Below are 27,458 nucleotides of genomic sequence, written 5' to 3' on the forward strand. Positions count from 1 at the left end.
CAAATTGTATAAGCTCTGTGAAAGGGCCACAGGCTATACCCACAAATTTTGGATCTATGAGGGAAAAGATCAGACCCTGGAGCCGGTCGGTTGCCCTGACTACCTGGGGAGCAGTGGGAAGACAGTCTGGGACTTGGTGTCACCCTTATTTGGCAAGGGGTACCATCTTTATGTGGACAATTTTTACACAAGTGTGCCCCTCTTCAGGCATTTTGTCATGGTCTAACCTTCTTGCTGTTCTCCTTCGTTTGACATGTGCTGGCGGCCATCTTGGTTCCTGGGTTTCTTGTAGCCTTCCACCCTGCGGCTCCTCCTTCCCACTGGGAGGAGCTGGATGCCTAGCTCATATATATAGGAGGTCTGTGGCTTCAGTTCCTTGCTTGGTCCTCCTGTGTTCACATGCTTCTAAGACTGCTGCTGCTTCTGGTTCCTGATCCTGGTTTCGTCTGACTACCCTGCTGGTTCCTGATCCTGGCCTCGTCTGACTACCCTGCTGGTTCCTGATCCTGGCTTCGTCTGACTACCCTGCTGGTTCCTGATCCTGGCTTCGTCTGACTACCCTTCTGGTTCCTGATCTCTGGCCTCTCAAAGACTCTGCTTCGGTTTCACCATTCGTTTGGACTTTTGCTTTACAGCTTTATTTTCAATAAAGCCTTCTTATTTTCACTTATCTCTTGTTGTACGTCTGGTTCATGGTTCCGTGACATTAGGACCAAGCCATGAGTTTGGACGGTACAGGGCCATCCTCGCTACCCATGCTGGTTGCCAGACTTGATCAGCAGGATCACCTGTTGGGTCGGTTCGCTGTGGCGTTGCAAACCCTGCTTGAACGCACGGTTCATTTCGCTCCCGTTGCCGATGGGTCGGTTGTCGCTCCTACTGCCGCTCCGGTTGTTGCGCCAGAGTCTACCCCGACACCTGTTGTTGCGCCTGCGGTGTTTCGGGGTATGACCGGTTCTGCCCCTCTTCCACAGCGCTTTGGGGGAGAGCCAACTCAGTGCCGAGGTTTCCTTAACCAGGTGGGCATTTATTTCGAGTTGCTGCCACATGCCTTTCCTACTGAGAGATCAAAGGTGGGCTTCTTGATCTCGCTGCTCTCGGACAAGGCCTTGGCCTGGGCCAGCCCTTTATGGGAGAACAACAATCCGGTGGTTGCCGAGTTTTCCGGTTTTGTTGCTTCTCTTCGGAAGGTATTCGATGTGCCGGCTCGTGCTGCCTCTGCTGCGAAGCTCCTTATGTCCATCAGACAGGGTTCACGATCCGTAGCTGAATACGCCATTGAGTTTCGTACCCTGGCAGCAGAGGTGGGCTGGAATAATGAGGCTCTGGTCGCTGCTTTCTCTCATGGCCTCTCGGATGCCTTGAAGGATGAGGTTGCAGCTAAGGACCTACCAGTGGAGCTCGAGTCTCTTATTTCTTTCCTGATTTTGATTGACACCAGACTCAGGGAGAGACCTTCCTTTAAGGAGAGCCTGCGGAGGTCTTCTAACAGATTGGCGTCTACGTTTGCTGTCCCACCCGTGCCTCCCTCTCCTCCCACGCCTCCTGGGGATGACTTGTCTGGGGGTGAACCCATGCAGCTGGGGTTTGCTCGCCTGTCCGAGGGGGAGAGGGTACTCCGGAGACGCGAGGGTCGATGCATGTACTGTGGTCTCGGTGGGCATTTTCGGTTGGCATGTCCGAACCGTCCGGGAAACGCTCATACCTGAGATCCTGTCGGGGGCAGATCTTGGGTGGAGTCTCCTCGTCCCCGGTTTCCCGTGTTGACAAACCACTGATCACTGTTGTCCTCTCCTGGGTCGGGGGCTCGGTGACGACCCAGGCGTTGGTGGACTCTGGTGCTGGTGGTTTGTTCATTGATAGTGTGTTCGCTGCCGCCAATTCCATTCCTCTGCAGGCTCGAGGTTCCCCACTGGCTCTTGAGGCGATAGACGGCAGACCCCTTCTGTCGTCACACGTGACTCATGAGACCCTTCCAGTGGGGATAGCCATTGGTGCCGTTCACAGAGAGTCGGTCTGTCTCCAGGTTATTTCGTTTCCACACTACTCGGTGGTCTTGGGGTACCCCTGGCTCCAGAAGCATAATCCGACTTTCGATTGGAGATCGGCCGAGATCCTCTCGTGGTCACCGCAGTGTGGGACTAGTTGCATCCATGGGTCTGTCAAGTTGCTGTGTACTTCCTCGGACTCTCTGTTGCCTCCTGAATAAGAGGAGTACCGGGATGTATTCGATAAGGTGCGCGCGGTTGCCCTACCTCCGCACCGCCCATACGATTGTGCCATAGAGTTACAACCTGGTGCCGTTCCTCCTCGTGGCAAGGTCTATCCACTGTTGGTAGCGGAGAATGAGGCCATGGAGGAGTACGTGAGGGAGGCGCTTTCACGCGGACACATTCGCAAATCCTCGTCCCCGGCAGGGGCTGGATTTTTCTTTGTGAAAAAGAAGGGCGGTGAGTTGAGGCCTTGCATCGATTACAGGGGTCTCAATCGCATCACGATCAAGAACGCTTACCCGATACCCTTGATTTCCGAGCTGTTCGATCGCCTTAAAGGGGCCACGGTCTTTACCAAACTCGACCTGAGGGCGGCATATAACCTGGTAAGGATCAAGGCGGGCGATGAGTGGAAGACCGCGTTTAACACCAGGACCGGTCATTATGAATCCTTGGTTATGCCCTTTGGGTTGTGCAATGCGCCCGCAGTCTTTCAGGAATTCATCAACGATGTTTTCCGTGACCTGTTGCAGCAGTGTGTGGTGGTCTATTTGGATGACATCTTGGTATATTCTGAATCCATGGAGGCCCACATTCTGGATGTCAGACGAGTGTTGCAACGGTTACGAGAGAACAAGCTGTTCGGTAAGCTTGAGAAATGCGAATTTCACCGATCCCAGGTAACCTTCTTAGGTTACATCATTTCCGCTGAGGGGTTCTCCATGGATCCTGAGAAGGTTTCGGCTGTCTTACAGTGGCCCCAGCCCAGTGGTCTTCGTTCCCTGCAGCGCTTTTTGGGCTTCGCCAATTATTATCGGAAGTTCATCAGGGACTTTTCCATGCTGGCCAAGCCTCTCACGGATCTGACCAGGAAGGGCAGTAATTCCCAGGTCTGGCCGCTCGAGGCCATCCGAGCTTTTGAGGCCCTAAAGTCCGCTTTTGTGTCGGCTGCGATTCTGTTGCATCCCAACCCTGGGTTGCCCTTTGTCCTCGAGGTGGACGCGTCTGAGACTGGAGTAGGCGCCCTTCTGTCTCAGCGTAGAACACCAGAGGGTCCTCTGCTTCCTTGTGGGTTTTACTCCCGGAAACTGTCTTCCGCGGAGTGCAACTATCAGATTGGTGACAGGGAGTTATTGGCCATCGTGCAGGCCCTTAAAGAATGGAGGCACTTGCTCGAGGGTTCGGTGGTTCCGGTTCTCATCCTGACGGACCATAAGAATCTGACCTACCTTTCTGAGGCTAAGAGATTGACACCACGTCAGGCCAGATGGGCTCTGTTCTTGTCACGTTTTAATTACGTGGTCTCCTACCTACCCGGTTCCAAGAACATCAGGGCGGATGCCCTATCACGGCAGTACTCCGAGCTGTCCAGGGAGTAGTCGATTCCGACTTCGGTCATACCTCCGAATCAGATCCTGGCCGCCATTCGCACCAGCCTGACCTCTCCCCTGGGTGAGCAGATTTTGGCGGCTCAATCTGGTGCTCCCTCTGGGAGACCCAACGGCAGATGTTTTGTGCCTGAGGAGTTGCGCACTCGGTTGTTGCGAACCTACCATAACTCCGGGGGGCATCCTGGAAAGAATCAGCTGTCCTGGGCTGTTTCACGTCTGTTCTGGTGGCCTTCCCTACGTTCCGACATCGCCGCATATGTAGCGGCATGCTCCGTTTGTGCCCAGAGTAAGTCCCCTCGGCACCTTCCGTTGGGCCTTCTGCAACCCATAGCCACCGGGGAGCGCCCATGGTCACACCTGGGGATGGATTTCATTGTGGACCTCCCTGCATCCCGAGGCCATACGGTCATTCTCATGATTGTGGATCGGTTTTCCAAAATGTGCCACTGTGTTCCTCTCAAGAAGTTACCCTCTGCACAAGAGTTGGCCACGATTTTTGCCAGGGAGGTCTTCCGGTTGCACGGTTTGCCCAAGGAGATTGTGTCGGATCGGGGGAGTCAGTTTGTGTCCAGGTTCTGGCGCGCCTTTTGCTCCCAGTTGGGGATTCATCTCTCCTTCTCCTCGGCCTACCACCCTCAGTCCAATGGGGCCGCAGAACGATCCAATCAGGCCTTGGAGCAATTCCTTCGTTGCTATGTCTCCGATCACCAAGACAATTGGGTTGACCTTCTGCCTTGGGCTGAGTTTGCCAGGAACACGGCGGTGAACTCTTCCTCTGGGACGTCTCCCTTCATGGCCAATTATGGGTTCCAACCTGCCGTGTTACCGGAGGTATTCTCTCCCCAGGATATTCCGGCGGTGGAGGTTCACCTTTCCGTCCTACGTGCTTCTTGGGTACAGATCCAGAAGTCCCTTGAGGCCTCTGCGCAGCGCCAGAGACTCCAAGCTGATCGCAGACGAGCGCCTGCTCCTTCCTACCAGGTCGGAGACCGTGTATGGTTGTCCACCCGCAACCTCAACCTTCGAGTGCCCACTCCCAAGCTGGCGCCTCGCTTTGTTGGTCCCTTCCGAGTGCTTCGCAGGGTAAACCCGGTAGCCTATGCCCTTGCGCTTCCTCCTGGCATGCGGATCTCTAACGTGTTTCATGTCTCCCTGTTGAAGCCACTGGTGTGTAATCGTTTCACTTCCTCGGCCTCGTCCGGTCCGAGTGGGCAATCATGAGGAGTATGAGGTGAGCAATATCCTGGACTCACGCCTGGTCCGCGGTCGGGTGCAGTTTTTGGTCCATTGGCGTGGTTATGGTCCAGAGGAGCGTTCCTGGGTTCCCTCCGCAGATGTCCATGCTCCTGCCTTGCTCCGAGCCTTCCACGCACGCTTCCCTCAGAAACCGTTTTTTGCTCCGCGGAGGAGGGGCCCTTGAGGGGGAGGTGCTGTCATGGTCTTACCTTCTTGCTGTTCTCCTTCGTTTGACATGTGCTGGCGGCCATCTTGGTTCCTGGGTTTCTTGTAGCCTTCCACCCTGCGACTCCTCCTTCCCACTGGGAGGAGCTGGATGCCTAGCTCATATATATAGGAGGTCTGTGGCTTCAGTTCCTTGCTTGGTCCTCCTGTGTTCACATGCTTCTAAGACTGCTGCTGCTTCTGGTTCCTGATCCTGGTTTCGTCTGACTACCCTGCTGGTTCCTGATCCTGGCCTCGTCTGACTACCCTGCTGGTTCCTGATCCTGGCTTCGTCTGACTACCCTGCTGGTTCCTGATCCTGGCTTCGTCTGACTACCCTTCTGGTTCCTGATCTCTGGCCTCTCAAAGACTCTGCTTCGGTTTCACCATTCGTTTGGACTTTTGCTTTACAGCTTTATTTTCAATAAAGCCTTCTTATTTTCACTTATCTCTTGTTGTACGTCTGGTTCATGGTTCCGTGACACATTTGTTCCTAGAACAGAGTGGCTGCTGTGGCACCGCGCGACCTAGTCGCCGGGGCTTCCCCCAACGACTTGTTACCACCCGTCTTGCAAGGGGGGAGAGGGCTGCCTTGTGTAACCAAGAACTACTCGTGGTGAAATGGAGAGACAAGCGTGACGTTTACATGCTCTCCTCCATTCACGCAGACACAACAATACAAATTGAACGGGCAACCAGTGTCATTGAAAAGCCCCTCTCAGTCCACGACTATAACCTTCACATGGGAGGGGTGGACTTCAATGACCAGATGTTGGCTCCCTATTTAGTTTCCCGATGCACCAGATGCTGGTATAAAAAGGTGTCTGTATATTTGATTCAATTGGCTGCATATAATAGTTTTGTTCTCTACAGTAAGGCTGGGAGAACAGGATCCTTCCTCAAATTTCAGGAAGAGATCATCGAGAACCTCCTGTATCCAGGAGATTCCGTGGCCCCATCCACCAGTGTAGTGAGCCGTCTACACGAGCGACATTTACCCAATGTCGTTGCTGGTACCTCAACCCAACCGTCACCCCGAAAGAGATGTTGTGTCTGTAGCAGGAGTGGAATAAGGCGTGACACCCGCTATTTATGTCCTGACTGGCCTGACCACCCTGCCCTATGCTTAGGGGAGTGTTTCCGGAAGTACCACACACAGGTACACTTAGCATAGGGATTGCATCTCACAGGACAGGCACACAGGGCTATTAGGGCCCTTACACTCACAGCTGCTGCAAACCTCTCCTTTCACCTGGGATAAAGTGCATAATGAACTTCGCCACATCTGTGGGCGATTTGCGCTTTGCACATTGTCCCATGGGGAAGGAGAGGTTTGTCCTATAAAAAGGTAAAAAAAAATAAAAAATCACCGGTAAGCAAAAAAGTTAACGTTCAGTTCAAAAAGTTAAATAAAGTTTATATGTTCCGTTCAAATTTTATTATAAAGTTAATAAATTTATTGCGTTGCGGCCTGGTTTTTTGTTTTTTTTTTGTTTTTTTTACCTTCCAGGTGGACCAACCGATCGACTAGCTGCAGCACTGATGTGCATTCTGACAGAAGCATAGCGCTGCTGTCAGATTACACAAAAGTCGGTGTATGCGGCGCTGCAAGACGAGATTTCTCCTCTGCAGTAAAAGATACGTTTGCCGAGGCATATGAGCTGAGGAGGCGGCGGTGTTCATATACTTTGGTAAACACTTTGTATATAAAAAAAATAAATAAAAATCCTGGCAATGATTTATTCATTCACATCGATTGATGTGAATGGAGAAATCTGGTTTGCCAGGGCATACGGGCTAAGTGGGTATGGATGTTGGGCGGCGCCTTTCCCCTCCTTTTTTTTTTTGGCAGAGATTTTTTCATCCACATTGATCGATGCGAATGAAAAAAATCTGTGCCGTTCATTTTTTCTTTCAGCCCAGAGGCTGAACGAAAAAAAAATCTCATTACCCGTATGCTCAAAATAAGGAGAATAGCAGAAACTCCTAATGCTGGCCATACATGTAATGATTGCGGAGACCCTCAAATGCCAGGGCAGTACAAACACCCCACAAATGACCCCATTTTGGAAAGAAGACACCCCAAGGTATTCACTGAGGGGCATATTGAGTACATGAAAGATTGAAATTTTTGTCCCAAGTTAGCGGAAAGGGAGACTTTGTGAGTAGAGTTGAGCGAACATCTGGATGTTCGGGCTCAAGAAGTTCGGCCGAACTTCACGGAAATGTTCGGGTTCGGGATCCGAACCCGAACCGAACTTCGTCCCGAACCCCATTGAAGTCAATGGGGACCCGAACTTTTGGGCACTAAAAAGGCTGTAAAACAGCCCAGGAAAGAGCTAGAGGGCTGCAAAAGGCAGCAACATGTAGGTAAATCCCCTGCAAACAAATGTGGATAGGGAAATGAATTAAAATTAAAATTAAAAAAATAAAAATGACCCAATATCAATTGGACAAAGGTCCCATAGCAGAGAATCTGGCTTCACGTCAGCAGAGAATCAGTCTCTTCATGCCATAGCAAAGAATCTGGCTTCATGTCAGCACAGAATCAGTCTCTTCATGCCATAGCAGAGAATCTGGCTTCATGTCAGCACAGAATCAGTCTTCATGTCATAGCAGAGAATCAGGCTTCACGTCACCCACCACTGGAACAGGCCACTGTCACACATTTAGGCCCAGGCACCCAGGCAGAGGAGAGAGGTCCCGTAACAGAGAATCTGGCCTTATGTCAGCGCAGAATCTGTCTTCATGTCATAGCAGAGAATCAGGCTTCACGTCACCCACCACTGGAACAGGCCACTGTCACACATTTAGGCCCAGGCACCCAGGCAGAGGAGAGAGGTCCCGTAACAGAGAATCTGGCCTTATGTCTCTCCTCTGCCTGGGTGCCTGGGCCTAAATATGTGACAGTGGCCTGTTCCAGTGGTGGGTGACGTGAAGCCTTATTCTCTGCTATTACATGAAGACAGATTCTGTGCTGACATAAGGCCAGATTCTCTGTTACAGGACCTCTCTCCTCTGTCTGGGTGCCTGGGCCTAAATGTGTGACAGTGGCCTGTTCCAGTGGTGGGTGACGTGATGCCTGATTCTCTGCTATAATAGTAAGAAGATTGCAGCACACAGTTTTTCTTGTTGCTATTAAGTTTTAATTTTCCCCCACAAATTTTTCATCACATAATTAGAGTTCCGGTGCACTAATCACAGCTATGGGCATAGAAGAAAACGACCAGACGTTTCGGCCTTTCACGGCCTTCCTCAGTGGTCTTAAATCTACAAAGATAATGTATATTTGTATGAGTTATATAATATATGCATTGGGATCTTCGTTATACGACGAAAAAATTATTATTTAGAGAGAGTTTTTTTATATACATACATTTGAACATAAGGGAAAAATTATTTACAAAGAACATAGTATAAAAACAATTGACAGCTCGTTGTCATCTGGAAGTAAATATGATCTAATCAGCGATTGTGGTTGAAGCCAATAGTCTTTAGTATACTACTGTTGGTAAATGGGTTAATACATGTGGTGTATCGCAGTCTCATGGTTGCACCCATGGGGGGAGCCTGTCCAGCGTGGGACACACTGGCACTAATGTCAAGGCATTTATTATAGATGATCCAAAATAGGTCAAGGGATCATGTGAAGTATTTATATATATATATTGTAAGCCATATATAGGGTGAGTGCAATATGTCTATGGCTGGGCAGCCCCATGAGTGCATGAAACTTAGACCATTGTGGAGAAATCATACAATTGTTATTGTTGTTGCCAACATCCCCAGCGTCCTGATTAAGCATGTAAAAGCCCCATGGGAATACATATCCAGACACATAAGAAAACAATATCACCAAAATAGGGTAGAGATTCAGTGGTTACCTTTTGTGCTGTGTGTCAGGGGTTCTGCGCCGGATGCACTGCAAAGGCGCTAGCTTGGCGCCTTATAAAGTGGCGAGGAACGCCACTGATCTATGGGTCATGGAGTATGTCCGGTCACATGACCTTGTTGGGGCGTGTGCGTGCGTTCCACTTGCGTGTCAGGCACGCAGATCGGCCGTTCGCTATGTTGTAATGCGCATGCGCGAGCAGAGTGGAACTGTTATGCGTTCCACCTGCGTGTCACTCGCTAACTCCGTGTATCTATTTGACAGTCGAGGGGCGGAAGTGTTATGTCATGTGACACTGTAGTGTATTATGGAGCAGGGCTGCGCTAGACACCCTTAAGTGTCCAGATAGTGGGGGCCTGATATATACTATTATTATATTATTATGTATTGATACAGATACTTAGTGAAACCAGTGACTGGGGATGAATTGGCACATTCAAATACACGGCGGTGTACCACATATAATACCAGAGTATACTTATATAGGAATGAAATCAAGATCAAGACATATTGGTTTGTGGTTAATCTATAATGTCCCTGACGTAATTGATGGTTAGTGGGGTGGATAAAGGGATAAAGGGTCAACCGTATTGTCACCGACATTGATGTGAGAGAAACTAGATTGAAGGAGATGACTGAGAAATTCCAGACAAGAGGTTATCCACAAACACTTCTTGACTCCACATTAAACAACATCACTGAGATAGTCCAACCACGTAAAAAGGAACCTAAAAGGCTAGCCTGCGTTACTACATACCATCCCTTGATACCTAAAATCCATCAGGCATTGAGAAAGCACTGGCCAGTACTCATAAAGGCATACCCCAACATTCCGGAATTTAGTGAACCTCCAATTACTTGTTATAAGAGACCCCACAATGTCAGAGACAAATTGGTCAAAGCTGACATAGGTAGCCTTACTAAGCTACCGAAACAAACTTTCCTAAAGAGTCAACGACAAGGGACATTTCCTTGTTTACATTGCGCACAATGTTCAAGTGTGACTAGAGGCGAACACGTTACCCACCCAAGAACTGGACGACCATACCAGATCAAGGGATTTTTTACATGTGATTCCAGCTTTGTAGTTTATGTACTGAAATGCCCATGCGGACTGGCGTATGTGGGCGAGACAACCCAACATGTTCGCGATCGTGTAAGCAAACACAAATCCACCATTAGACTCAAACAGACCCTGCTACCCGTCCCATACCATTTTAACGAAAATAACCATCGGGTATCGCAACTACGGTTCCAGGTATTGGAACAAGACGATTCTCCAAGACGCGGCGGAAACCGGATCCTACATCTAAAAGAGAGGCGTACTGGATCCACACACTCGGGACTCTCTCACCACATGGCCTCAATCGGGAATGTGATTTTTCTATTAATGTCTAATATAACAGTGATGATTACCATTTCTATGTGTGATTAACAAAGTTTTATCTTTCCTTACAGACCCGTTGATATTACGACCTGCGAGGGTGAGATAAACAAAACCCCCCCCCCCCTTTCCCCAACACCCCCCCCCTTTTTTTCCCCTTCCCTCCCTCTCTCCCCTCCCTGTCCTTCCTTCCCCCTCCTGATCTCTTCCCTATCCCCCCCTTTCCCGTTATCCACCCCACTAACCATCAATTACGTCAGGGACATTATAGATTAACCACAAACCAATATGTCTTGATCTTGATTTCATTCCTATATAAGTATACTCTGGTATTATATGTGGTACACCGCCGTGTATTTGAATGTGCCAATTCATCCCCAGTCACTGGTTTCACTAAGTATCTGTATCAATACATAATAATATAATAATAGTATATATCAGGCCCCCACTATCTGGACACTTAAGGGTGTCTAGCGCAGCCCTGCTCCATAATACACTACAGTGTCACATGACATAACACTTCCGCCCCTCGACTGTCAGATAGATACACGGAGTTAGCGAGTGACACGCAGGTGGAATGCATAACAGTTCCACTCTGCTCGCGCATGCGCACTACAACATAGTGAACGGCCGATCTGCGTGCCTGACATGCAAGTGGAACGCACGCACACGCCCCAACAAGGTCATGTGACCGGACATACTCCATGACCCATAGATCAGTGGCGTTCCTCGCCACTTTATAAGGCGCCAAGCTAGCGCCTTTGCAGTGCATCCGGCGCAGAACCCCTGACACACAGCACAAAAGGTAACCACTGAATCTCTACCCTATTTTGGTGATATTGTTTTCTTATGTGTCTGGATATGTATTCCCATGGGGCTTTTACATGCTTAATCAGGACGCTGGGGATGTTGGCAACAACAATAACAATTGTATGATTTCTCCACAATGGTCTAAGTTTCATGCACTCATGGGGCTGCCCAGCCATAGACATATTGCACTCACCATATATATGGCTTACAATATATATATATATATAAATACTTCACATGATCCCTTGACCTATTTTGGATCATCTATAATAAATGCCTTGACATTAGTGCCAGTGTGTCCCACGCTGGACAGGCTCCCCCCATGGGTGCAACCATGAGACTGCGATACACCACATGTATTAACCCATTTACCAACAGTAGTATACTAAAGACTATTGGCTTCAACCACAATCGCTGATTAGATCATATTTACTTCCAGATGACAACGAGCTGTCAATTGTTTTTATACTATGTTCTTTGTAAATAATTTTTCCCTTATGTTCAAATGTATGTATATAAAAAAACTCTCTCTAAATAATAATTTTTTCGTCGTATAACGAAGATCCCAATGCATATATTATATAACTCATACAAATATACATTATCTTTGTAGAGTTAAGACCACTGAGGAAGGCCGTGAAAGGCCGAAACGTCTGGTGGTCGTTTTCTTCTATGCCCATAGCTGATATTAGTGCACCGGAACTCTAATTATGTGATGAAAAATTTTTGGGGGAAAATTAAAACTTAATAGCAACAAGAAAAACTGTGTGCTGAAATCTTCTTACTATTATAGTACGACTGAATAAGTCCTTGCACGCACCAGTGAACCCAACAGGAGTGCGGTACTCCAAGACTCAATACTATGATTCTCTGCTATGACATGAAGATAGATTCTGTGCTGACATAAGGCCAGATTCTCTGTTACAGGACCTCTCTCCTCTGTCTGGGTGCCGGGGCCTAAATGTGTGACAGTGGCCTGTTCCAGTGGTGGGTGACGTGATGCCTGATTCTCTGCTATGACATGAAGACTGATTCTGTGCTGACATGAAGCCAGATTCTCTGCTATGGCATGAAGAGACTGATTCTGTGCTGACATGAAGCCAGATTCTTTGCTATGGCATGAAGAGACTAATTCTCTGCTGACGTGAAGCCAGATTCTCTGCTATGGGACCTCTGTCCAATTGATATTGGGTCATTTTTATTTTTTTAATTTTTAATTCATTTCCCTATCCACATTTGTTTGCAGGGCATTTACCTACATGTTGCTGCCTTTTGCAGCCCTCTAGCTCTTTCCTGGGCTGTTTTACAGCCTTTTTTGTGCCCAAAAGTTCGGGTCCCCATTGACTTCAATGGGGTTCGGGTTCGGGACGAAGTTCGGTTCGGGGTCGGATCCCGAACATTTCCGTGAAGTTCGCCCGAACTTCTCGAACCCGAACATCCAGGTGTTCGCTCAACTCTACTCACAAAGTCTCCCTTTCCGCTAACTTGGGACAAAAATTTCAATCTTTCATGGACTCAATATGCCCCTCAGTGAATACCTTGGGGTGTCTTCTTTCCAAAATGGGGTCATTTGTGGGGTGTTTGTACTGCCCTGGCATTTGAGGGTCTCCGCAATCATTACATGTATGTCCATCCCTTGTGCAGATTAGATATTAACTACCTCCCCTTAACAATATATTATTCTACTCCAGGGCACTTCCTCATTCAATACGATTTTTTATTTCATTTTACCATTATATTGCGGGGCAACCCAAAGTTGAATGAACCTCTCCTCTGTCTGGGTGCCGGGGCCTAAATGTGTGACAGTGGCCTGTTCCAGTGGTGGGTGACGTGAAGCCTGATTCTCTGCTATGACATGAAGACTTATTCTGTGCTGACATGAAGCCAGATTCTCTGTTACGCGACCTCTCTCCTCTGCCTGGGTGCCTGGGTCTAAATATGTGACAGTGGCCTGTTCCAGTGGTGGGTGACGTGAAGCCTGATTCTCTGCTTTGACATGAAGACTGATTCTGCACTGACATAAGGCCAGATTCTCTGTTACGGGACCTCTCTCCTCTGCCTGGGTGCCTGGGCCTAAATGTGTGACAGTGGCCTGTTCCAGCTTGTACTCGCGCATCTTCCTATCACGCTCCAGTGTAGGAAGTAAGGTGGGCACATTGTCTTTGTACCGGGGATCCAGCAGGGTGGCAACCCAGTAGTCCGCACACGTTAAAATGTGGGCAACTCTGCTGTCGTTGCGCAGGCACTGCAGCATGTAGTCGCTCATGTGTGCCAGGCTGCCCAGAGGTAAGGACAAGCTGTCCTCTGTGGGAGGCGTATCGTCATCGTCCTGTGTTTCCCCCCAGCCACGCACCAGTGATAGGCCCGAGCTGCTTTGGGTGCCACCCCGCTGTGAACATGCTTCATCCTCATCCTCCTCCACCTCCTCCTCATCCTCGTCCTCCTCGTCCTCCAGTAGTGGGCCCTGTCTGGCCACATTTGTACCTGGCCTCTGGTGTTGCAAAAAACCTCCCTCTGAGTCACTTCGAAGAGACTGGCCTGAAAGTGCTAAAAATGACCCCTCTTCCTCCTCTTCCTCCTGGGCCACCTCCTCTTCCATCATCGCCCTAAGTGTTTTCTCAAGGAGACATAGAAGTGGTATTGTAACGCTGATAACGGCGTCATCGCCACTGGCCATGTTGGTGGAGTACTCAAAACAGCGCAACAGGGCACACAGGTCTCGCATGGAGGCCCAGTCATTTGTGGTGAAGTGTGTCTGATCCACAGTGCGACGGACCAGTGCGTGCTGCAGCTGAAACTCCACTATGGTCTGCTGCTGCTCGCACAGTCTGTCCAGCATATGCAAGGTGGAGTTCCACCTGATGGGTACGTCGCATATGAGGCGGTGAGCGGGAAGGCCGAAGTTATGCTGTAGCGCAGACAGGCGAGCAGCGGCAGGGTGTGAATGCCGGAAGCGCGAACAGACGGCCCGCACTTTATGCAGCAGCTCTGACATGTCGGGGTAGTTGCGAATGAACTTCTGCACCACCAAATTCAGCACATGCGCAGGCAAGGGATGTGCGTCAAACCGGCTAGTCCCAGAGCTGCAACGAGATTTCGCCCATTATCGCACACCACCAGGCCGGGCTTGAGGCTCACCGGCAGCAACCACTCGTCGGTCTGTTGTTCTATACCCCGCCACAACTCCTGTGCGGTGTGGGGCCTGTCCCCCAAACATATGAGTTTCAGAATGGCCTGCTGACGTTTACCCCGTGCTGTGCTGAAGTTGGTGGTGAAGGTGTGTGGCTGACTGGATGAGCAGGTGGAAGAAGAGGAGGAGGAAGCTGAGTAGGAGGAGGAGGAGACAGGAGGCAAAGAATGTTGCCCTGCGATCCTTGGCGGCGGAAGGACGTGCGCCAAACAGCTCTCCGCCTGGGGCCCAGCCGCCACTACATTTACCCAGTGTGCAGTTAGGGAGATATAGCGTCCCTGGCCGTGCTTACTGGTCCACGTATCTGTGGTTAGGTGGACCTTGCCACAGATGGCGTTGCGCAGTGCACACTTGATTTTATCGGACACTTGTTTGTGCAGTGAAGGCACGGCTCTCTTGGAGAAGTAGTGGCGGCTGGGAACAACATACTGTGGGACAGCAAGTGACATGAGCTGTTTGAAGCTGTGTGTGTCCACCAGCCTAAATGACAGCATTTCATAGGCCAGTAGTTTAGAAATGCTGGCATTCAGGGCCAGGGATCGAGGGTGGCTAGGTGGGAATTTACGCTTTCTCTCAAATGTTTGTGAGATGGAGAGCTGAACGCTGCCGTGTGACATGGTTGAAATGCTTGGTGACGCAGGTGGTGGTGTTGGTGGTACATCCCATATTTGCTGGGCGGCAGGTGCCAACGTTCCCCCAGAGGCAGAGGAAGAGGCCAAGGCGGCGGCAGCAGCAGCAGAAGAGGCCGAGGCGGCGGCAGCAGCAGCAGCAGAAGAGGCCGAGGCGGCGGCAGCAGCAGCAGCAGAAGAGGCCGAGGCGGCGGCAGCAGCAGCAGAAGAGGCCGAGGCGGCGGCAGCAGCAGCAGAAGAGGCCGAGGCGGCGGCAGCAGCAGCAGAAGAGGCCGAGGCGGCGGCAGCAGCAGCAGAAGAGGCCGAGGCGGCGGCGGCAGCAGCAGCAGAGGCCGAGGCGGCGGCAGCAGCAGAAGAGGCCGAGGCGGCAGCAGCAGAAGAGGCAGCAGGGGGAGCCTGAGTGACTTCCTTGTTTTTAAGGTGTTTACTCCACTGCAGTTCATGCTTTGCATGCAGGTGCCTGGTCATGCAGGTTGTGCTAAGGTTCAGAACGTTAATGCCTCGCTTCAGGCTCTGATGGCACAGCGTGCAAACCACTCGGGTCTTGTCGTCAGCACATTGTTTGAAGAAGTGCCATGCCAGGTAACTCCTTGAAGCTGCCTTTGGGGTGCTCGGTCCCAGATGGCGGCGGTCAGTAGCAGGCGGAGTCTCTTGGCGGCGGGTGTTCTGATTTTGCCCACTGCTCCCTCTTTTGCTACGCTGTTGGCTCGGTCTCACCACTGCCTCTTCCTCCGAACTCTGAAAGTCAGTGGCACGACCTTCATTCCATGTGGGGTCTAGGACCTCATCGTCCCCTGCATCGTCTTCCACCCAGTCTTGACCCCTGACCTCCTGTTCAGTCTGCACACTGCAGAAAGACGCAGCAGTTGGCACCTGTGTTTCGTCATCATCAGAGACGTGCTGAGGTGGTATTCCCATTTCCTCATCATCAGGAAACATAAGTGGTTGTGCGTTAGTGCATTCTATCTCTTCCACCCCTGGGGAAGGGCTAGGTGGATGCCCTTGGGAAACCCTGGCAGCAGAGTCTTCAAACAGCATAAGAGACTGCTGCATAACTTGAGGCTCAGACAGTTTCCCTGATATGCATGGGGGTGATGTGACAGACTGATGGGCTTGGTTTTCATGCGCCATCTGTGCGCTTTCTGCAGAAGACTGGGTGGGAGATAATGTGAACATGCTGGATGCACTGTCGGCCACCCAATTGACTAATGCCTGTACCTGCTCAGGCCTTACCATCCTTAGAACGGCATTGGGCCCCACCAAATATCCCTGTAAATTTTGGTGGCTACTGGGACCTGAGGTAGTTGGTACACTAGGACGTGTGGCTGTGGCAGAACGGCCACGTCCTCTCCCAGCACCAGAGGGTCCACTAACACCACCACGACCATGTCCACGTCCGCGTCCGCGTCCCTTATTAGATGTTTTCCTCATTGTTCCCGTTCACCACAATTTTAAGAATGGCAAATTTGGGAATAGTTTTTCAACCCAGAACAAAAAGTGTGCTTTTACGGTCACTACAAATAACTTGACCAGCTAAAACAGTACAGATTTGGTTGAATAGAAATGTCAGGTCTATTTTTTAGGCACTGGGTGACAGGCTCAACTTGCCCCTGATGTAGTATATGGCCAAAAAATAACCACACTGTTGATGGTTAAATGCACTTGGGTGACACAGGCTCAGCCTGCAGCTGATGTAGTATATGGCCAAAAAATAACCAGACTGTTGATGGTTAAATGCACTTCGGTGACACAGGCTCAGCCTGCAGCTGATGTAGGATATAGCACAAAATAACCACACTATTGATGGTTAAATACACTTGGTGATAGCTTGTGCTGGTGCACCACAAGTCACAAAATGGCCACCGATCACCCCAGAAAAAAAGTGATCTAAAAACGCTCTGGGCAGCCTCAAAAAAGTGAGCAAGTCAATTTTAGCACTTCAATGATCCACAGCTGCAGATCGATCACAGAATGAAGTCTTTTGGAGGAGTTAATCACTGGCTAATCTCGCCCTAACGTCGCAGCTGCAACCTCTCCCTATGCTTCAATCAGCAGAGTGACGTGCAGCGCAACGTGACCCAAGCTTATATAGAGGCTGGGTCACATGCTGCACTGGCCAATCGCAGCCATGCCAATAGTAGGCAAGGCTGTGATGGCCTCTTGGGGCAAGTAGTATGACGCTTGTTGATTGGCTGCTTTGCAGCCTTTCAAAAAGCGCCAAGAAAGCGCCAAACACCGAACCCGAACACCGACTTTTCCGAAAATGTTCGGGTTCGTGTCACGGACACCCCAAAATTCGGTACGAACCCGAACTATACAGTTCGGGTTCGCTCATCCCTATTTGTGAGAAAAGAATAAAAAAAAATAATCAATTTCCGCTAACTTGTGCCAAAAAAAAAAATATTTGATGAACTCGCCATGCCCCTTATTGAATACCTTGGGGTGTTTTCTTTCCAAAATGGGGTCACATGTGGGGTATTTATACTGCCCTGGCATTTTAGGGGCCCTAAAGCATGAGAAGAAGTCTGGGATCCAAATGTCTAAAAATGCCCTCCTGAAAGGAATTTGGGCCCCTTTGCGCATCTAGGCTGCAAAAAAGTGTCACACATCTGGTATCACCGTACTCAAGAGAAGTTGGGGAATGTGTTTTGGGGTGTCATTTTACATATACCCATGCTGGGTGAGATAAATATCTTGGTCAAATGCCAACTTTGTATAAAAAAAAAAAAATGGGAAAAGTTGTCTTTTGCAGAGATATTTCTCTCACCCAGCATGGTTATATGTAAAATGACACCCCAAAACACATTTTATCAAAGACATGTAGAACAATAAATTTAGAGAAAAATGTATATATGGATGTCGTTTTTTAAAAAAAAAATTACAACTGAAAGTGAAAAATGTCATTTTTTTGCAAAAATTTCGTTAAATTTCGATTAATAACAAAAAAAGTAAAAATGTCAGCAGCAATGAAATACCACCAAATGAAAGCTCCATTAGTGAGAAGAAAAGGAGGTAAAATTCATTTGGGTGGTAAGTTGCATGACCGAGCAATAAATGGTGAAAGTAGTGTAGTTCAGAAGTGTAAAAAGTGGCCTGGTCATTAAGGGTGTTTAAGCTAGGTTGGCTGAGGTGGTTAATCCACTTGCTCGCGCAGCCCGGCTTCTCTTCTGTCTTCTTCTTGTTCGAGGAATAGGACCTTTGATGACGTCACTGCGCTCATCACATGGTACATCACATGATTTATCACCATGGTGATGGATCATGTGATGACCGCAGTGACGTCACCACAGATCCGTTTCCTGTGCACAGCAAAGATGAAGACAGAAGAGAAGCCGGGCTGCGCGAGCAAGTGGATTAAGGTGAGTTAAATTATTATATTATTTTTTTTTTTAACCCCTCCAGCCCTATTGTACTATGCATTCTGTATTCTCCTGGCAACCGTGCGTAAAAAAAAAAAAAAATCGCACCGCATCCGCACTTGCTTGCGGATGCTTGCGATTTTCACGCAGCCCCATTCATTTCTATGGAGCCTGCGTTGCATGGAAAAAGCACAAAGAGGAGCATGCTGCGATTTTCACGCAACGCACAAGTGATGCGTGAAAATCACTGCTCATGTGCACAGCCCCATAGAAATGAATGGGTTCGGATTCAGTGCGGGTGCAATGCGTTCACCTCACGCATTGCACCCGAGCGGAAATCTCGCCCGTGTGAAAGGGGCCTAAAGTCACTCCAGTGTTAGGGCTCATGCACACAAACGTATTTTCTTTCCATGTCCGTTCAGTCTTTTTTGCTGACCGTATGCGGAACCATTCACTTCAATGGGTCTGCAAAAACAAACAGAAGTTACTCCGTGTGCATTTCCGTATGTCCGTATTTCCGTTCCGCAAAACAATAGAACATGTCCTATTACTGTCAGCATTACGGACAAGGATAGTATTGTTCTATGAAGCCCCAGAAGCCCTCAGATGTCAGAGTGAGTTTGTCACCATCCACTTGCACCCCTTACACATCCGCAAAGCTGTATGAGGGCTTTATTTCTGTGATGAGCTAATGTTTCATTAGTACCACTTTTGGGTCACTTTTTATTACGTTAAAGCGTTTATAGTTTAATAGTTGAGATCATTACAGATATGCTGAAACAAATTATACATACTTTTTTACTCACAGGTAGAGTTGAGCAGACACCTGGATGTTCGGGTTCTACGGGTTTGGCCAAATTTCACAAAAAAGTTCGACCCGAACTTGACCCCGAACCCAAACCCCATTGAAGTCAATGGGGACCTGAACATTTGAGCACTAAAATGGCTCTAAAAATGTCATGGAAAGGGCTAGAGGGCTGGAAATGGCAGCAAAATGTGGTTAAGAGCATGGCAAGTGCTCTTCAAATAAATGTGGATAGGGAAATGACTTTAAATAATATGAAATACGTAAAAATAAAAAATCATAATCTTGATCTAGGAGGACGAGGTCTATATGGAGTAGGAGGTTGAGGAGGCAGTGGATGTGGCGGTGTAGGTGGAAGCGGCGGTGGAGGAGGAGGTAGCCTACACTGCTTTTTGGTTTTAAATGTATTTTTATTTTTTTAAATTAGGGTACACCCCAAAACATTGGGAAATATAACCTGTGATAACCCCCTCCAGTCGTGCTAAACACACGTTCAGACAATACACTGGCTGCATATATGTAACAGACAAATTAATGTTTTTTTTTTACCTGTCTACTAGGTATAGCAGTGGTATATCACACCCAAAAATTGGTAAATTTCACCAGAAAATGTAACAGACAAATTAGTGAAATGTTTTTACCTGCCTACTAGGTAGAGCAGGGGTATATCACACCCAAAAATTGGTGAATTTCACCCGAATATGTAAAAGACAAATTATTGATTTTTTTTTACCTGTCTACTAGGTATAGCAGTGGTATATCACACCCAAAAATTGGCGAATTTAACCCGAAAATGTAAGTCAAATTAGTGAAATGTTTTTACCTGTCTAGTAGGTACAGCCGGGGTATATCACACCCAAAAAGTGGTGAATTTCACCCGAATATGTAACAGACAAATTAGTGAAATGTTACCTGTCTACTAGGTAGAGCAGGGGTATATCACACCCAAAAATTTGTGAATTTCACCGCAATATGTTACAGACAAATTAGTGAAATGACATAAAATAAAATACATACAAATTAAAAAAAATAAACTTGATTTATGAGGTGGAGTTCCATATGGAGTAGGATTTTAAGGAGGCGGTGGACATAGCGGTGTAGGTGGAAGCGGCGGTGGAGAAGGACGAGGTAGCCAACACTGGTTTTTAGTTTAAATATTTTTTATTTTTTTATTAGGGTACACTCCAAAAGAGTGTGAAATATCCAAAATACAACAATGAGCAATTGCGCTGTAGTATAACAATGGCTGGTTAAGGCCAGTATACATGTCTATTCTGCACAAGGTACGGACAAGTCCTGTGATATCCATGCCTGGTTAATTTTAATAAACGTGAGCTTGTGCACATTGGCTGTGGACAGGCGGCTGCGCTTGTCTGTGATAACGTGATAACGCCCCTATCATGCTAAACACACGGGCAGACAATACACTGGCTGCAGGGCAGGCCAGCACCTCCAAGGCGTAAAGGGCAAGCTCAGGCCATGTGCCCAATTTGGAGACCCAGAAGTTGAAGGGGGCAGACCCGTCATTCAGTACATGTAGGCGTGTGCACACATACTGCTCCACCATTTGCTGAAATGCTGCCTCCTGCTAAGACGTTCCATATCAGCTGGTAGTGCTGGTTGTTGTGGCGTATTTCCACATTTCAGCCATGCTAACCCTACTTTCTGAGGTGCTGCTGGTGCCCCAGCTGCGTTGGCGACCTCTTCCTCCTCCTCTGCCTTCGCCTTGTGCTTCCACTGTGCCCCTGCTGTCAGGTGGGAATGCCACCAGAAGCGCGTCTACCAGCATGCGCTTGTACTTGCGCATCTTACGATCACGCTCCAGTGACGGAATTAAGGACAGTACGTTGTCCTTGTAACGGGGATCCAGCAGTGTGGCCACCCAGTAATCAGCACAAGTTAGAATGTGGGCAACTCGGTGATCGTTGAGGAGAGACTGCAGCATGTAATCGCTCATGTGTGCCAGGCGGCCCAGAGGCAACGAAAAGCTGTCCTCTGTGAGAGGTGTATCATCTGTGTCCTCTGTATCCCCCCGGCCACACACCAGTGATGGCTGTGAGCTGGTTTGGGTGCCACCCTGCTGTGAAAACCGGTTCCTCCTCCTCCATCTCCTCCTCCTCATCCTCCACCTTGTCATCCTCCAGAACTGTGCCCTGGCTGGACAATTGTGTACTTGGCGTTTGTGGGTGCAGGATCCCACCCTCGGAGCCACTTGTGAATGACTGGCCGGAAACCCTATGAAATGATCCCTCTTCCTCCTCCTGCTCCTTTACAACATCCTATTCCATCCTCACCAGCAGCGTTTTTTCAAGGAGGCATATAAGTGGGATCGTAACGCTGAGAACGGCGTTATCGGCACTGGCCATGTTGGTGGAGTACTCGAAACAGCGCAACAAGGAACACAGGTCTCGCATGGAGGCCCATTCATTGGTGGTGAAGTGGTGCTGTTCCGCAAAGTGACTCACCCGTGCCTGCTGCAACTTAAACTCCACTATCGCCTGCTGCTGCTCGCACAGTCTGGCCAGCATGTGCAAGGTGGAGTTCCACCTTGTGGGCACGTCGCATATGAGGCGGTGAAAGGGAAGGCCGAAGTTACCCTGCAGCAGGGTGAGAATGCCAAAAGCGCACACAGACGGCGCGCCCTTTATGCAGCAGCTCTGACATATCGGGGTGATTTTTAAGGAACCTCTGCACTGGAGGCAACTTGTAGGATGACAGGCCGAACTGGATGGACAAATGTCTTTTTTCGGCCTTATGTACTATGTTACTATGTTACCAAATTCAGCACACGCGCCAGGCAAGGGATGTGCGTCAAACCGGCTAGTCCCAAAGCTGCTACGAGATTTTGCCCATTATCGCACACCATCAGGCCAGGCTTGAGGCTCACTGGCACCAACCACTCATCGGTCTGTTGTTCATGGCCCGTCCGCAGCTCCTGCGCGGTGTGGGGTTTGTTCCCCAAACAGATACGTTTTAAAACAGGACCTTGATTCCATGTGGGGTCGAGGACCTCATCGTCCTCCACATCATCTTCCACCCAGTCTTAACCCCTGCCCTCCTTGTCGGTCTGCACACTTTTGAAAGCCACAGCAGTTGGCACCTGTGTTTCGTCATCATCCGAAACGTGCTGCGGTAGTCCTCCCATGTACTCATCTTGAAACATAAGTGGTTGGGCATCAGTGCACTCAATCTCCTCCACTTCTTGGTCAGGGCTAGGTGGATGGCCTTGGGAAACCCTGCTAGCAGAGTCATCAAAAAGCAGAAGAGACTGCTGAATGTCTTGGGACTCAGACTACTTGGCTGATTTGCAAGGGGGTGAGGTGAAAGACTGATGGACATCGGCTGCAGGTTCCAACTCTGATCTTTCAGCAGGGGACTGGGTGGGAGACAATGTAAAGGCACTGGAGGCACTGTCAGCAACCCAATCTACTATCCCCTGTACTTGTTCTGGCCTCACCATTCGTAGAGCCGCATTAGGCCCGACCAAATACCGCTGAAGGTTCTGTCGCCTACTTGCACCTGAGGAAGGTGTTTTACTTGTGCGTGTAGCTGGCACACATTGACCACATCCACTCCCTGCAACAGTAGCTCAACCAGCAGCACCACGACACTCTCCTCATATTTCTCAAATTGAGGATCTTGCCTAAAATTGGTGTTTTTTTAATTAAAGAATAGAACAACAGTATATAAAAGGGTGTATCTCACAATAACAGATGCAGCAAAGGCTGCAAAATTACGTCTTTTGCCCGAAATAGGTGTTTTGTTAATAGCAGAATAGAACAACAGTATCTAAAGGGTGTCTCTCACACTGACAGATGCAGACAAGGCCACAAATTTAGTTTTTGGCCCAAAATGGGTGTTTTTTTTTTATAACAGAATAGCACAGCAGTATCTAAAGCGTGTATCTCACAATGACAGATGTTGCAAAGGCTGTAAAATTTATTATTTTGCCCGAAAATTGTGTTTTATTTAAGAATAGAATATGACAGCAGTATATAACGCTTGAATTTCACACTGAGAGATGCAGCAAGGACTGTAAAATTGAGTACTTTGCCCAAAAAGGGTGTTTTTTAAAACCCAGAAAATTATTGCTGTATTTCTAGCTTAAATTGCACACTGACTAATGCTGCAAAGGCCACAGATGTAGGGTCTTGCCAAAAATGGGTGATTTTTTTAAACCCAGAATATAATTGCAGTAGTTAAAGTTTCTATTTGACTTTCACAAAAGCTCAGATGCAGTGCTGTTGCACAGAACTTGCATAAAATGGCCGCCGCCCACCTAACTAACAGATGTATAAAAGTTATTTTTCTGGGTCACAGGGCTCAGGGCAGGGTAAAAAGATTGTGCACTGCACCCACAAAACAAAATCTAGGTAGATCGCTGAGTTAACAAGCGCTTCAGATTAAAGATTCTGTCCTATTCTCTCCCTCACAGCAGCAGCATCCTATCCCTACACTAGTAAGAGCAGAGTGACGTGCAGCGCTACGTGACTCCAGCTTATATAGAGTCTGGGTCACATGCTGCACTGGCCAATCACAGCCATGCCATTAGTAGGTATAGCTGTGATGGCTTCTAAGGGCACATGAGTTAAACGCTTGTTGATTTTCTGCTCTGCAGCCTTTTAAAAAGCACTATTAACTCGCCGAACACCGAACTCGAACTTTCACTGAAAACTTTAGGTTCGTGTCCGGGGTCCAAAAATCCTAAAGTTTGTTACGAACCCGAATTTTACAGTTCGGGTTCGCTCAACCCTACTCAAAGGGAAATGTTGGGTGGTGACCCACAACAATCCTGTGAACAGAGAATACCCTCTCTCAATGAAGCAGTACTGTGCATGATGTCCACTGCTCCGCTCACTTCTATGGGACTGATGTAGACATCGCTCAATCAGGGATCTCAAGATTGCAGGGGGTCCCAGTGGTCAGATCACCAGCAATGCAACATTTATCACCTACCTTGACCCCCAAGGGATTATATGGCTAGAACTGGAATTATCTCTGATCCTGGCTGTAACAAGAGTCCAGCTATCAATATTGCCGGACTCCAGGGGAGATTGTGAGGGCACAGCTTTTGAGCCCTGTGATCAACATAAGGTACCTCAAGGTGCGTAAAATAACCTACCTTTTGACACATACTATAGTTATGTAAAGATATAAAGATATATGAAGAAGTTAAGAGTAAGAAACAATTTAATAGGCATTTATCTTACTATGCAACATTATTATTAATGTTGTCAGCATTATCGAATGTTGAAGGGGCTTAGTATATGTATTCATATTTCTTATATAGCCATACTATGCACATATATTGTTAGTGGTGCTACGCATGTGTAAAATTTAAGCTCTGTTCACACCATATTAAGGTCCTACGTTAGAGGAATACCTCAAGAGTATCTCCTAACATACAGCTCTGATGGAAGACTAGTAGACTCCCATTTTTTGCTATATACTTTTGTATGGAATAGCATTGTCTACTAAACTATTCCATGCCACAACAAAAAAGTCGACCGACTCATAAGCCCAATGGAAGCTGAAGAAACACTGGCTCTATGGATGTTTGGTGTGGCAACATTATTTATATTTACAATTTATAGCTGTATTATCAGGGTATATGTTTTTTTGGTACTGTTACACTTTTTTGTACGGTATGTACACTGCATGACACTTTTTGTTTTGCACTATTGTATCTGCTACTCTCTTCTTCACTGCTCATATCTAGGGATGAGCGAATCGACTTCAGATGAAACATCCGAAGTCGATTCGCATAAAACACTTAGTGGCCAGTGTGAAACTGGAGGGTTTTATGTTTTATGTTTAAATAACATCATCAAAAATTATTTAAAAATTTGTTTAGCAAAAAATGTGCTTCAAACAATAGGTCATTTTCTGATGAAACATTTCCTTTAACTATTCACTAGGTACAGCAAACACACAGCTGGATAAAGTAGACCACATTGCTCTTTGTTACACTGTGGCCAAGGCTTCCGAGGGAGTCTAAGTCCTGGTAAGTGCAGTTCCTGACAAATTCCTTCTGAGAGTGGGTGGCATCTTCTAGGAAACATGTAGGCACATTTAGCTACTTTTCTATATTTTCTATTAAACACCTTTAAATAATTATAACAAATGAATCAGTAAAAGGGGTATTCTAGGATTTTATTATTGATGACCATCAATATCTTTTTTTTTTTTTTTTTAAATCAAACCAATTTTATTAAGGTTTTTATAAAGAACATATACAGTATAGTTAAAATACCAATACAAACAGATCAGTACAAAAGGTACAACCCCAAATAGAAATATTACCCCTTATTCCCTCCCCCACCCCTCTCCATATAGTTTTCCAAAAATGTAGGACCCCCTGGTAATCAGTTCATATTTCATCCTGCTATTCAAGATTTACAGCCTTACCCTACATCCCTCAGCTCATGCATCCAGTTAATGGTTTAGACCATGTTAATGTGTAGCACAAGTATATCACTGCTGCCTACAGCGTCTGATCCAGTCCTGATTTGCAATAGAACAGGGGTCGAAAAAAAAAAAAGGCCTAGCCAACCAAGAATCCCACTGTTTCTCTAATTTCTTGAAATTACCTTTCTTCATATAAACTCCTCTTTCCAATGGCCATCAATATCTGATCGGCAGGGGGTAAATTATCAAGGGATGGAGTTATGGTGCCAGAACTACACATCTCCATCCATTGTGGATGGAGCTGGTTAGTGCATCACTGCTCTCATTGAATGAAGGAGCACTGCTGAATTAACCAGCTTCGTCCACTACACAATGGATGGAGTTGTAGTTCCAGCGCCGACTTCTGGCACCAGAGCCAACATGAAACAGAGGATAGGCCATCAATAATAAAATCCTGCAATAACCCTTAAAGAATGTAAACATACTATAGGTGCTTACTGTTTTTAACTGCTACTTACCCCCAAGGCTCTTGGTTTGCTTTTCAGGAATGTTAGATAAAAAGGAGATGATGGATCTGTATTTGGTGTCACTACATTAGCCACTCTCCATTGTGGTACCACAGTGGACGCATTCCACACCTGGGTTGAAGGAAGACCATTATATGGAGGGGGTTGTTGAGGAACATTTTGCAGGTAGGTTGGAACTGGTGTATTCCAGTAAGGAACAGCTGAAGGAGCTTGGCCTGCTAAACTCTCATAGATATTAGGTGGATTTTCAGTGTTTATGGCAGACATCGTGGACACTGGCACTGAAATTAGAAATGTAAAATGAGTTCAGTAACTACCATACTAGAACATCAACTGTAAGATGGTCTCAGCTCTTAATCCCTTAAAGGGGTTGTGCAGTGGTATAACACTGATGAATTATACTCAGGATAGGTCATCAATATCAGATCGGTGGATGTATGACGGATAAAACTGATCATTTTTTTCCCGGTAATAAGCCCTTGTGATGGAACTCAATATCGGAAAACTTTAACGCTAGTGTGATAGTACCCTTAGTGCACTAGTGAAGTGCGTATATTTTTTTCTTTCTGTACGCTTTCAACACATATAACCACCGACTTGATCTGAGAATATATTTTTCTTTTTGTACTGAAATAGGCCAGTAAATGCTTTCACCAGAATTAACTGCAGAAACGCACTGAGGGAATATATTTTTCTTATTGTACTGAAACACGACCCTATACGCTTTCACCAGAAATAACTGCAACAGTGCAGTGCGTATATATTTTAATTTTATTACTGAAATAGGCCAATATACGCTTTCACCAAAATTAACTGCAGAAATGCACTGAGAATATATTTTTGTACTGAAACACGACCCTATACGTTTTGACCAGAAAAAACTAACAGTGAAGTGCGTAATATTTTTCTTGTAGTACTGAAATACACCCCTATACGCTTTCAACAGAAATAACTGCAGAAGTGAAATGCGTATATATTTTTATCTTGTAGTACTGATATAAGATACTAAGATATAAGCCACTAAAGGCTTTTCAACATAGCACTTGCAGCCCAAATAGCGGGAATGACAGAGCTGTCTTATGGCTATTTGGATCCCCAAATAATCTTTCCCTGCACTTGTAAATCGCTTTCCTATCAATGTCCCTAGCGCCTTCTGACATCTCTCCCTGCACTAAGATGCTGCGAAATGATTCCTCTCTATCTTTTCCCTGCACTTATAAATCGTTTTTTTTTTTTTTTTTTTCATAATGAGGTTTCTCCACTTGCTGTCGCTAGCGCCTTCACACATCTGTCCCTGCACTCTGAACGCTGGGAAATGTCTGACTGTAACATGGCCGCCGTATTTATAGGGCTGTGACACCACATGGCTGGCTGGCTGCTGATTAGCTGCATGCAGGCATGTCAATCTGG

General features: G+C 47.4%; 1 protein-coding gene across 2 annotated transcripts in view; it reads right to left on the bottom strand.

Moving 5' to 3' along the window:
• The window catches only part of LOC121003059 (membrane-spanning 4-domains subfamily A member 4A-like), a 146,312-nt gene extending 119,987 nt beyond the window's left edge, over positions 1–26,325 (bottom strand). For both annotated transcript variants that reach the window (XM_040434615.1, XM_040434613.1), the window contains exon 1: positions 26,040–26,325. In XM_040434615.1, the coding sequence (XP_040290549.1) occupies positions 26,040–26,315 (276 nt within the window). In that variant the 5' untranslated portion in view covers positions 26,316–26,325. The remainder of the gene's footprint in view (positions 1–26,039) is intronic.
• Between the last annotated feature and the right edge of the window lie 1,133 nt (positions 26,326–27,458).

This window comes from Bufo bufo, chromosome 6 (genome assembly GCF_905171765.1).
Source record: "Bufo bufo chromosome 6, aBufBuf1.1, whole genome shotgun sequence".
NCBI classification, from domain to species: domain Eukaryota; kingdom Metazoa; phylum Chordata; class Amphibia; order Anura; family Bufonidae; genus Bufo; species Bufo bufo.